General features: G+C 47.6%; 1 protein-coding gene across 11 annotated transcripts in view; it reads right to left on the bottom strand.

Moving 5' to 3' along the window:
- The window catches only part of LOC135241212 (mitogen-activated protein kinase kinase kinase kinase 4), a 76,222-nt gene that overhangs the window by 39,398 nt on the left and 23,404 nt on the right, over window positions 1-13,420 (bottom strand). For all 11 annotated transcript variants that reach the window (XM_064311409.1, XM_064311410.1, XM_064311404.1 and 8 more), the window contains exon 3: window positions 1,621-1,677. In XM_064311409.1, the coding sequence (XP_064167479.1) occupies window positions 1,621-1,677 (57 nt within the window). The remainder of the gene's footprint in view (window positions 1-1,620; window positions 1,678-13,420) is intronic.

The raw sequence follows: 13,420 nt of genomic DNA, 5'->3' as shown, positions 1-13,420 counted from the left end.
GTGCATAAGAATATTTCATTGCAGTTAAAAATATTTAGGTTTTATAAATAAAACATGTAAAGGATGTTGTGCAAGATAAGGGCTAAATAAATCTAACCCAAACATCACCATGAGTACTACAGACTACCACAGCCCTGTATTTAGTGGTGAAATATGCAAGGAGAAGATGCATTTTTTAAGTGAACATTCATACAACTGACATTACAAGCTATTTTAGGAAGGAAAATATTTATTTGGGGGAGCCTTGCGGCTCAGGGAAACATGAAGCCTTGGTTTGATTTACACTACTGAGCACTTCTCTGTCTGCCTACAGCAGTTTGGTCAGCCTCTGATCAAAAAACAGCCACTAACAAACAGATACTTAGTTATTGCTATATCTCTTATCCCTGATCTCAGTCTAGCAAAAAATGTTTCTTTTTTTTACCCAATTTTAAAAAGGTCTGGGGTGTTCACCTCATCTGTTAATTATCTACCGTTAGCCTTGGTGAAACAGGAGGCTAAATGACTTGTTCTGGAGCTGGCCTCATTGATGTGAACGGGGGAAAAAAAGCACTTATTAAAATCCATGGCTGACTGAAGCTGTTGGCTCTTGCGCCATGATGTGCATTTGGCACCGGTGCCCACAGTGTTTTCTGCCTTTCAGCAGTGAAAATAAATAAATAATAAAGGGACGTCCGCATCCTGTGCAATGTGGGAGGCTGGGCTTCGCCAGCCTTTCACAGCAGGAGCAGCAGCTAACAGAGCAGGCTCGGGCTGCAGGCGAGTCCCAGGCTATGATTAGGGCCCTGTGGTGGGCAAAAGGACATGCAATCGTTAGGGTCTGTGTGGGTGGCCGTGGCAACCGGGCTCCAATTGGGAGGTCCCATTTCCGGATTAAAATGGAGCCCATGGAGAGGCTCCTTCCTGTGAACCATCCTGTTGCCCACATGCCATGCAATCTCTGATCTTGCACGGAGGCTAAAAAAGGAAGCTTTTGGTTTTTAAATGAAGATTTTTAACTCTCTCAGTTAAACCTAAAAAAAATACCAACAGCAAATGAACTTTATGTGTAAAGATTCACTTGCAGTAAGTGTGATGAAAGCTTTAAGAATCTTCCCCTTGAACCAAAATGACCAGATTTAAACATGCACAAAAGACAAAAAAAAAATAGTTCTGAACTTAACAAAAGCTTACAATAACTTTGTAGTGTTGGGCTTACTTGTCAATAAAAGTGGGATAGGCGACAGAAGGTTAGAACATGTCTCGACTTGCAGACACTAATCACCAAAATCATTACAGTTGCTTATTTTACTGGACAGCAGAGTTGACTAAAGATCTCGAATCAGATTGGACACATCTAGTTTTTTTAAAAAGGATCCCTTTCTAAGAAAAGGCCAGTAACCAATCAGTTAACAAACGTAAATACGGATCATGAGCGTCTACAGTCAACAGTGTATTTCCCCACAGCTCAAAGCACAGACAAAGTGCAGTGAAAACAAGACCAGGCAGCTGCAACCAGGCCAATCCCTGGAAATGCATCTGGCTGATGTGTGCAGATGGAATTCGGGAAGCGATTGATTCCTCGAGGACCCAATCAGAGCTCCCCGCTGAAGGCAAACAGGTGAAGCGCGTTCCCCTTACCTCCGTGACATCCATGACCTTGATGGCCGCCAGCTGTCCCGTTTTGACATGTCGCCCCTGCAGACGGAAGGAGAAGAGAGAGTCAGGTATTGTGCTGTTACACCTGGGAGCAAGTCCCCATGAGATGGAGCGCTGCTACATGGGGAATACATAGTGAGTCAGCGTGCGCTACAGCCTGGGGCTTGCATAAAAGACAATGTGACATTCACCAGCAGGACCAAGCTTGCTAATTTCGACACTCCCAAGATCGCGAGGCGCAGATTAAAACAATGAAGTCAGACAGGCAAAGACATGTTTAATAGATCTCTCACCCCTCCCCAACCCACGTGTTACAAGTTCCAGTTTAAATTACGCTCTGAACAGCACGATCACCCAGATTACACAAAATGCTCCTGTACGCTGCCCCGGAAGAAGCTTCAGGAGGCATCCTGCACCAACAATGCCTGTCTGGAGGCCCACATCTGAATCAACATGGACACCGGAGGTCAACACAGTGATCATATGCGACACAGCAGAGAAAGACCTTTCACAGTAAAATAATCCATTCAGTCCAAATAGAAATGAGAAGAAAGCCATCTCTGTAATCTCATGAGATAAAGAGCTCATCATTTGGAATGATGTAAGACACACAGTAGTCAGGCCTGGGAAGTAGAAAGGGTTTTGAGGTACAGAGAAAATATACAGAACAAGACATGGACAGAAACTGCTTCAGATAGTCCAAAACAAAGACAGGAGCTCTTAGAGTAGGGGAATTACAGTAACCGGGGGGGGGGAGATCAATATTCACAGAAGTGAGTAAAGGGATTTAAAAATTTCAGATATTTTCCCGGTCACTTTCATGAGTTTTAATATAAAATCCTTCATGAATATAGGCAGGACGTGGACAGTTGAAACTACACATCCCATCACCGGCCTGGGATGAATTGTGGGAAGGGGGGGGGGGGGGGGTAGATGCGTAGGCCAGTGCTGAGCGGCAGGAATGCTGCACAGCTCCACATTTTAACCGCCCGTCTGTCGTTACCCTCATTCTCACAAGGACTCTCAGGAACTCAATGGCCTGTTAAACACGTGTAAATAAATACATTTTCTCTTTAAAAAAAAAAAAAAAAAATCAGTTGAAGTTGAGGAACGTCATTCCTAATTAAGACTGAAGGGCAGGACATGCTGCAACAGCCTCCACTCCAGCCAACGCCCCCCCCAGCCAGATTCCCCTCGTCTGCCCCAGGACATACACGATGAGTGACATGGCCGCCGGGCTGCAGTAACCCCGCTATGAAAACATTCCCACACTTTTCCTGTTGCTGCGCCCTCCCCCTCCCCACTGCCCCTCTCCTCACCCCCCTCCCCCCACCCCATCCTTCCCCCAGTAACACAAACAGGACTAGGAACAAGAGCCCCCAATTCCCCTCTCGCCCGTTCCTTCTGCCTCTCATCAAAGAGGAAACGCTTGCCAGGAAACTACAGCTCTGCACCGCCAGCTCGATGCGGGGTTTTCCCAGCCTCGCGGTGGCCGACGCTGGAGCCGTCTGAATGCGGCCGCTGTACGGTTAGCGGTAATGGGCACGGCTATCGTGAGCCGCATACAAAAGGCTTCTCTGTGACCCTATAGCTGCTCCACGCGAGCCGCTACCGTGGCAGTGAATGCCTTTCCTCATTGCCTTCAGGGCCTGTGGCCAGCCGCTAAGTCCCTCGGTTTGAAAAAGCTTGTTACTCTGGTGCCACAGAGGCTGAGTTGAAGGCTCAAATAGCCCAAGGGATACTCTTTAAGAGCAGCGCATTTAGCCGTGGAGTAGAGGGCTGACAGGTGACCAGAAAATGGTGGACACCTACGTCAGTCAAAGGGGTTTTGCTTTCAGGGTGCTCTCTGCAGGACGGAGAAGCAAAGCCCTCGTCCTCCCCCCACAGTTCCAGTCAAGTTGACAGCAGAAATTCAGGTTTGCCCTTCTCAGGTTTTCTGTATGTGGTCCTCTGCTCTTGCCCAAGGCCACCCAATGCTTTTGGTGCAGACTTGCTTTGACAGTTGGTCTAGCCACTTGCAAGCATATAAGGGCCGAAAGAAACTTTCAGACAACAGTAGAGAGTTCAGCTGAAACTTAAAGATACAGAGCAGGCCTTTTCAACCTTAGCTGATCCAGGGACCCCCAACCCAGGCTCAGGCATCCAGGGGACCCCAACCCAAGTTATTTTTTCCATATATTCTGAAAATAAAATATACAACAAAAAAAAATTCTTATTTGGAAATATTTACACTTATGCATTGCAAACCAAGTCCAGCCAGGGACCCCCTACAGTACCTGGGTGCTAGAATTCAAAAAGGGGACTAAAACCTCACCCAGCTCAGCGGAGTGTTGAACCCAAACAGTGGATTTAAAACTGGAGCCCCAGACAACCCTCTTTATGCTGGCTCACAGCAGGCGCAGAGAGGGTTAATGAGCGACGGCCCCAGTGCTGCCTTAGAGCCAGCCCAGGGGATGGGGAGTCTCCGCCCTGGCAATAATCTGCCCGTGAACACAGGGCCCGGAGCCTCGGGATTGGGTTTCCTTTGTCTGAACCGAGCAGTCACCTGAGCTGGACTCGCCGGACTCCCTCCGGGGGGGGACGAGGCGATGAAGGATTAACCCAGTTCACCACAGACACAGGGCTAATTAGCGGGGAAGATCACACACAGTTGGATCTGTTTGTTTCCCCCCCAGTATGATTTTTTTTTAACATTAAAAGGGAATAACAGCACAAATCCCAAATGGCAGTGATTGTGAGAGAGAGATAGCAAGAGAGGGAGAGACCCAGCGAATCAGGAAAACATTCCGACAGTTGTAGAGATCAGTTGTTAAGCGCCACATGCTACTTTCAAGTAGGTATCATTTTCAGCACAAGGGCTGGTCCACTCCCAGAGTGATTCAAACTCCTCTCTATAAGACTGGGTGTGAAAACAGATAAGCAGCATAAGTAACCGTCAACCAGGTTCACCACCCTACAGACACACCATTAAGACCCAGGCACTCTGTCCAACATGGCTGCCTAGGTCACAGGCATGCTCACTCAGCATTTTAATGGACATTTCCAGTTAGGCACATTATCCATTGACCACTGTTGCCCAGGGTCACAACACAAAAAGGACAGTCTGTGAGGTAGTAATACTGTTGCATTATTGCAGCCTTTCTACATACAAGCCCTGTCATGGGTTAACATTTTAAATTCATTATCGAATCCCTCGAAGCACAGTCCTTGGTCTCTGCTCCTGATTGAATGCTGGTATATCACCTTGCATTCAATCAGCATAAAACAATGACATTCAATCCGAGAATCAAAAAATCCAACACCAGAGGCAAGTGTGTGTCTGGATGGTTTCCATAAGAACATGCCTGCTCTTCCTCATTAATCATGTGTCAAAAAACAAAAAAAAGTAATTTCAACAATGCTGCGGGGTGTAAGTCTCAACTCACTGAAGAATGGCAGTACATAATGAACAGGAGCCAGGAGAACTTCTGCAGCTTTCACAATGACGCTACACAAATACAGCAAATGCAGTAGTTTACTGGGATCGTGTAAGGCTTTGTGAGCTACCCTTCTCCATAAAAATAGCATTTCAACCCAGAGACAGGACAGTCAAGCGACAGGTCAAAGTTGTCGGCCTAACTGTAACGTCCCCGGATCTTCAGTTAAAACCTAATGCCAGCTGAAACTCAACTTCACTTGAAACTTAAAAAAAAAAAAGTCTTCTAACAAGCTGACATTATAGAATAATAAGGCACTGAACGGAGCAGCGCCTAACACACAAAAGACCTGTCACCAGACACATTGTACATCTGGGGGCTTTCTGTTACATTTACACGTACAGTAATTACACTGTAATTAGACCAATTAGTTTCACAATGCGGGATAAATGTCAAGGCCTGAACAGCAACAGCACCTGGCAGTCACTGTCTGAATGTCCCGTTGCAGCTCCAGCCACGACTCCGCAGCCAATCAGATCAGGGCCTCAGTTCTCAATCCTTCAGTGCTTAACCCACATCTTAGCTCAGGGGTCGAGGCTCTGCAGCACGGCAGATGGACTTGATCTGGATCACTCATTAGGAGCCGTGGCACCATTTGGCTCACTGTCTCACCCACCTACCCCCCAGTTTTTTGTCATCCACACTCCTAAGACGGGCACAGGGAGCAGCACAGGCAGAGATGTGGAGTTTAAATGAGGTCTGCAGTAAGACATTAACCTCAGAGACAAGTGAAGTTTGAGGGAGGTGGCGCTGATCTCCCTGTCCTCCCAAATAAATATCAGCCTGACCCAGACAGCCTGGAGGACTGGACCGAGACAGACAAGGTCCCAAAGAGGCGCTAGCTCATACCTACAGACCCCCCCCCCCCCTCAACAGATGGTAACGTGACACACATTAAACCCATGCGAGGATCCAGCTGATACTTATCCATGAACCCTCTGCACTCTGCTTCCAAACACTCAGGCTGTGGACGGGCACGAGCACATGTCCATTTATTTTAGCAAACAAAAGCAAGTGTCCCAGAGGTGTACAGAGGGGTCAGGCACTGGGGATTGGTGACAAAGGAACAGATCAGGAGGGGGAAAACACACTCAGGACTGAAACCGGTAAACAGAAGCACACAACATTATTTATCAGCAACACATTCCATACTGAGAGAAGCGATTAGGCTTGTGACAAAACTGGAGTCCCGGAAATTTTGCATTCAAGTGCATCGGAATTTTGTCAGTTACGCATTTAGACTTGGTTAAATATGACGCATGTTAATTTTACTTGAGATTCACAAAAAATGGCAGAACGGGTCTGCTCTGTTTTTTTAAGTTCTAGTGTTATAAAAGTCTGCCGTGAGACGAATTCTCATCAAAGAGCCAAAGTGCATGTAAAATTAAAATCTGGCAAAGCCAAAAGACAATGTACTTCTGAGATTTGAGATCCTGTTACTTCACACGTCTATATTTACCCTGGTGATTCATGCACACATAGCTGACTGAGCTGTGAAGACAGATGAATGCTGGTACAGTAGGTGTGTGTGTATGTGTGTGCGTGCGCGTGTATGTGTGTGTGAGTGTGCGTGTGGGACAGCAATGCCCAGCTGACTGCAGTTGCTCCAAGTGCCGCCACTGGCAGTTTGCTCAACACATAATTTGGAACAACAAAAATATCCCAAATGCTCTTTAAAAAAAAAAAAAAAGCTGAATTACAGTACAGAATTCAACCAACAAACAAAACACCACACATGCTTGAGTGATCTGGATTTCGGGGAGCGAATTTTCAGGGTTCAGCAGAGCGTACGTGTAAATAAAACTCCAGAGAAGGAAGGGAAGGTCAGGCCATGACAATAAAGGTGAAGGTGACAATGACAATACAGTCCATGAAGAATGAGGAAGGGGGAGCATTCACCATGGTAACGCGGTGTGTGTTGCCACTTTATGCCAAAGCTGCTGAGGCATAGCCATCAGACCAGGGCATTCCCTCGCTGAGTCACACATGGCCTTGGTAAAAGTGAGAGACACACCCTCATACTCACACTCAAGCACACAGACAGACATGGACACATGCACAGTGAGCCTTCTGCTCAGAATGTAGCCCATTCACAATGTTTGACAAATGCTGAAAAGCCTGAAAAATATATCGGCGGAAGATCAACACAAGCCCATCCTAACACTAAATAATCCTGCAATCAAAAACTGCCCACACACTGCAGGCCAATTCTCCAACCATAATCATATCAACAAAAAACTATTTGCAAAGCAGGATGGGTAACTAAAACATAACATGCATGACCAGACAAAGTGAGTAACTGCATGACAATAACTTCAGTACTATAGACCACAAAAAGGAAATTGAAAAGGGAACTGGAAGGACTATACATCAAAATCAAAAGAATGCCACAGACAGCTCTGATCACCACGAATATCAGTCAGAGATAAGACTGAAATCAACAGCTACGATCACCATTGATACCACTCAGAGATAGGAATTCCATGAACAGTTCTAATGACATTAGATATCAGTCAAGGAGGGGAATGCCACGGACAGTTCTGAGAACCATAGACATCAGTTGGCAAGAGGAATGAATGATACAAAAAGTTCAGAGAACCACAAATACCAGTTAGCAGGAGGAATGGCTTGGAAAGTTCTTAGAACCAAAGATATTAGTCAAGACTTGCACAAGCTGAGATTTGAGACAGGAAAGACAGAAAATCACAGCTGACTCACAGCTTTGGCTTTGAAAATTTCTTTAACTGATGACAGAAGTGTGAACAAAAGTGTTGATCATGCAGAAATAATTTTCAACACATCTGAAATTAAAAACAATGAAAAAAAATTCAAGGCTATGAGACAATGCATTTTTGTGGTATTGAATTCACAACAATTCCAGTTCCTCTTATACAAGAGATGGGCGCATCACATATTGTGGCACTTTAGCTTGTACCAGCACCAGAAACCTCATGAAATTTTACTGAACAGGTGAAGAGGGACTAAAGCCTGGAACAGAACTCAAGTAGGAAATACGGAACCATTCTAATCTCCATTCTGTGACAAACTGACCTGGCTAACACAAACATGGGCTCTGTATATGAGCAGTTCCAAAGTTTCTCTCTGGGATGTACAATATATGAAAAACATTCACGGAAAAGGCCATTTACGGTAGTCGGGTTATCCTTTTTCTTTTTTACTTTGTGTGTTTGTCTGCGCTGTGGGCCTTTTCACAAAGGACCGCGGGCTGTACGAGTTCTCTGAGGCAGAGACTCTGGAGCCTCTGCCCGGGCACCGGATGGCCCGGCCGAGGCCCAACGGCACGCAGAGCCGCTGCGAGGGGATCTGATGGAGGATGGCGCTCTGCGCCTCGCGGGGAGATGAGGGAAAAGATACCATCAAGCGGAGCGCACAGGACTTCCCCGAGGAAATGCCTGAAGAAGTAGTAAGACTGGATGGCCTCTCTTTGTCCCTTTCTCCCACACGCACACACGCAGCACTGTTTGTCCACCTCTCTCCACAGTTTCTCGACTTCTCTCTCTCTACAGCTGTTACAGTATTACCTTTCAGGTGTTTCAGTGGTGTCACCCTATACAGCTGTTGCATTATCACTCTTCCGGTTGGGTCCAGTGGAACAGTGAGGCAATATATTTTCTCTCGCCCTCTCTTGCTCACTCTCTCTCTCTCACACACACACACTCAAATTCCAAATTCCTAATGCTTTATTGGCATGAAATACATTTGTAAATATTGCCAAAGGTTACATATAGAAATACAGAAAAACATTAGTACCCGCAGAAGTATGTACCTGCTCCCAGGAATACGGACGAATGTGGTGGTGGATTCTTTCACATGTTCACAGCAGGCTTTAAATACCTACATTCCATTCCATTCCACCTTCCCTGTGCATTCCACATTCCCTATAACTGCCCAAATGAGAATCCCAACAACAAGAAAGCAGCATGGCGGCTAAAAGTGTAGCCAGTATCACAGCATTAGTGAGATGACAATAACAAGCAGCACCATAACTGGTAGTATAGAGCACATTCACAGGAAATACTGCACAGTCCTTCCATGAACTAATGAGCAAAATCAGGGGAATTTAGCAGGTGATAAAAAATAAGCCTCTCAGGTCCGTTCACTTACACGGTCCTGAGTTACTGTCCCCAACTCACTCTACGCTGTGTGTGTGTGTGTTTGTGTGAGTGTGTGTGTGCATGCTGTGGGTGCCTGAGTGTGTGTGTGAGTGAGGGCGCGTGAGTGTGTGTGAGTATGTGTATTTTTGAGCACTCAAGCACACATATATGCTGTACAAAGTTTCTGAGATTCAGATACTCAGAGATGGGGCATGGAATGAAAACTGTTAGGGAGAGCATGTCAAAAGGCTAATCACACATTGCCCTCCATGTCAGAACACACACACACACACACACACACACACACAGAGTGTCTCTCTCTCTCACACACACACACGGGGGGCGCGCGTCTCTTGCTCGCTCTCTCTCCCTCCCAGTGCTCCCAGCCTGCACCTGGTCCTGGAGACCAGCCCTGCTGCTGAGAGACGCATCAAAGAGCCCCTTGTCCTTCGGCCAGAGGCCTGGGGGGGGGGGGGGGGCTGACAGCCCACACTTCTCCCATTCTCACTGGCGCATTACCCAGCAGCCCCAGCGCACATCAGTCCACAGCCGCGGCCAGGGAATCCTTTTCCTTCAGTTACATCTGCTAGCGAGCCTTTTATTTCGGCTTATTCATAATTCATTGCGTTTGTGTAGCGCATTTCATCAAGCTTCCAGAAAGACCCCCACAATGACCAGCTGACAAGCAACAGCCACCCGGATGATGCACGGCAGCCATTACGCACCCCTTCCCTCCAGGAGCTGGAGGAGAGGCAGAGATTCACTGGAGGACGGCCTCTAGAGGTCACTCCTTGTAGGAGCACCGATATTCTGCCCTCTGCAGTCCGGAGAGAAAATGGTACCAGGCCGGAAACGGCCAGGGAACGTCCCTGGTCCCTGTGATGTGGGCCTTTCTGCCCACGGGGCGTGTGGCACATCAAAGGAGAGGGCTGAGTGAAAGACAGGATGATGTCATGGCTGTAAGATGGCAGTTTCAGCCCCCCTGCAAGAGTAATGCGCAAGCCACTCCCACAATGGGTCATGTGACCAGACCTGACATGACGGCACACAGCTTTAGAGCACTCAGCCGCTCTATAAATGGCCTGTGATGAACATCGATGTGAAAGAAAGGCTTCGGGGAATCTTTGCCCTCACTGTGCATGTGTGAGTCTGTTTGTGTGTGTGTGTGTGTGTGTGTGTGTGTGTGCATGTGCGAATGTGTGTGGACATGTGGGTGTATGCAAGTGTGTGCATAACTGTTGGGATACCTAACCCACTTCAGTGCAACACAACTCCCTCAGAAAGGATTACCACTGGTAGCTGCACTGTGCTGTCAATCACACATTTTACAGGGGGCATTCCCTAGTGCACTGCTGATTCAGATCATAAGCACCACTATCGCTGTCATTGCTTCCGAGAAATTTTTACCACATCCTTCTATAGTAGTCTATGACAGCGGCTTGGATCTGCAAGAAAATGTACAGTACAGGGGTATGGATGGCGACAGTCTGAAATCTGAACATGCAGTAACTGTCCTCTGAGAGTTTTTAGCCCATATGACATGAAACTTGACTCCAGTCCAGCTGTTATAGAAGCCGACTCCCTGCAGACCCATTCTCTCTGGACAACATGGGATTATACCACCCCATAAACTCTCTCTCTCACACTATTTATCTATCGCTCACTCTCTCTTGTTCAGTCTCACTCTCCTTCGCTCACTCTCTCCCTTGCACTCTCTCTCGCGCTCACTCTCTCTCTTGCTCATGTGGTGGGGTACAGATAAGCAGCCAGGAAGGCATGCCCGATGACCCAGTTCCAGATGGAGGGGGCTGATCCAAACGCATTCCTAAATAAAGCTTCAAAGGGCCTGACTGGGCTGTAAAAAGGCCAGCCATTCCCCTGTATCTCCCTCTCTACAGTGGAGATAAGCCCCGACACGCACCCCCCCAACCCTCCCCCAGCCCCCCCCAACCCCCAACTCCCCCCTCCCTGGCCCCCACCCCGCAAGCCGCTCTGACTAGAGACCACTGGGACCCGGTCACAACCCAGCAACAATCAGACTGAAATACAACCCAGCACCTAACACAACACAATGAGAGAGGGGAGGAGTGGAAGGCAAGGAGAGAGAGAGTGGGACAGGGAGGGATACAATGAGAGAGAGCAGGAGGAAAGGCAGAGGGAGAGATGGAAAGAGAGAGGGACAGAGAGGGAGAGAATGGGAGAAGGAGGGAGAGAGTGGGAGAGGGAGAGCGATAGAGAGAGTTGAGAGAGGGTTTGGGAGGGGGAGGGAGGGAGAACGTGAACAGCGAGGAGCAGGACAGGTAGAAAGGTTAATGAGCACAGATGGTTCACATATGTTCAAAAGCACGGCAGTAATGTGTTTGCCCCCCCGCTTCTCTCAGCTGTGATCTAACAACCAACAACTACAGCAATTCAACACTAAAGGGTTCAGTGAGGGGAGGGGCATAAACTGGCCACGCCCACATGCACACACACACGAGATTGACAGGTCCAGCTTCACTGATGCTTCAGGGGACTGATGCGCCTGAGCCATGACTGCATCTTCAGCCCAGAGGATTTCAATAATCACCACTGAACGTCCCTCTGCAGGGACCTGGCTCGCATGACCCCCCTAAAACACTAACCAAACCCAGATGTGCCCCTTCCTCCTCTTCGTTGACCCTGCACAGAGCCAACGCATGCTGCTAAATCTGCCCGTCTGACAGGGGACATCAATTCCACCCCCCCCGCCCCCGCGCCTGCCCCCCACCCAACACAGAAAAAGTTCATCCTCAGACACAGATATTTCTAACATACCTGCAATTTACAGCCTGCAGATACCTGTGTTTGACTCATGCACAGGATCAAGTTTTAAAATGCCCTGCATTACCAATATTAACCATCGATGGTAGCTGTTCAAAGCTTGCACTTCAAAAAGAAACCTGACGCTTCTTAGTGAAGTGAAATTTTACTTAAAGCCGAAGAGAAATACCCACATCTCAAGTCAATAATGACACAATAATTAGGCTGGTCATATACTGGATTTTTTTATGAAAAGGACAATGGTGGGTGGGCGTTATGAACATAATACTATGCCGTAAGTCTGTTTATATACGTCTATGGAACGAGCAAAACCTAACCAGAAAATTTAGGAATTTAGAAATCCCATCTGAACAGATATTTTTGATCCCGTAAAGATGAAATATCTGGGAAAAAGAAAAAGTTTGGTCATGCTGCAATAATGAACAGTGTGTGTTTTTCCAGAAACACTACTGCGAGATGTTCTCTCGAACTAGTTGTGAAATCATGTCAGCACATCAAAAAAATAACGGAATGGATCTGAACTCAAAAACGAAAAAAAAACACTGGGCAGAAATGAAACTCGCATTTGAAAACAACCCCATTCAAAAGTGACCGAGCAAATTCTGCAAAACATGGTTTTCTACCGTACACAGGCTCCATGCCTCCTCATGCGCGTTGCATAAAATCCTTCAGAAACTCACTACATCAAACGCATCGACCTTCAAAGGGGCCCCAATCGAGAGACTCTAAAGGTTTAAAAGCCCCAGGAGGGCACTGGCAGAAGTGCGCTGGGTGACATTTCAGCATCTGCAGGGGCAGTGGATGACAAGGGGATGGACCACCTCTAGATCTGCAGAGCAAGCAGACCAGTTACTCACACGCATGCAAGCGCACAGGCAGACACAGACACACGCACGCACACATGCACACATGTAAGCGCACACGTACAAGCACTCACATACAGGCTCAGGCACAGGCATGTAAGCACACACACACACACCCTCTCTCTGTACAGTCAGGGTGCAGACTGTGGGATCATGTGACAGACAGGGCCAGCCTCACAAAGGCTTTGGTAGGGGGCCCTGGGAGGCCCTTCTGCCATTCCAGCCCACATGAACCCTCCAGAGGGAGGGAAGAGCGAAGGCCGTCCCCAGCCTCAGCAGCCAGGCTACAGCTGTAGTCCCCCACAGTGAAGAGAGCAGCGCTGCTGAAAATGCTAAATGTCAAAGCCACAGCCGCTGCAGGGCAGTTCATCCGGACAGATAGCCTCGTGTAAGTGGGACAGGAAAGCCAGCAGGCTAAAGGAGAGAGATATGCTAGTGTGCAGAGCAGTGGAGGCTTGCTAGTTTCAACCACGTGACACAACGTGTTCTTGCTGTGTACATACAAGACACCTGTTGTATACACAAA

This window comes from Anguilla rostrata, chromosome 15 (assembly GCF_018555375.3).
Source record: "Anguilla rostrata isolate EN2019 chromosome 15, ASM1855537v3, whole genome shotgun sequence".
In the NCBI taxonomy this organism is placed as follows: Eukaryota; Metazoa; Chordata; class Actinopteri; order Anguilliformes; family Anguillidae; genus Anguilla; species Anguilla rostrata.
This window is presented reverse-complemented; position numbering and strand designations above follow the sequence as displayed.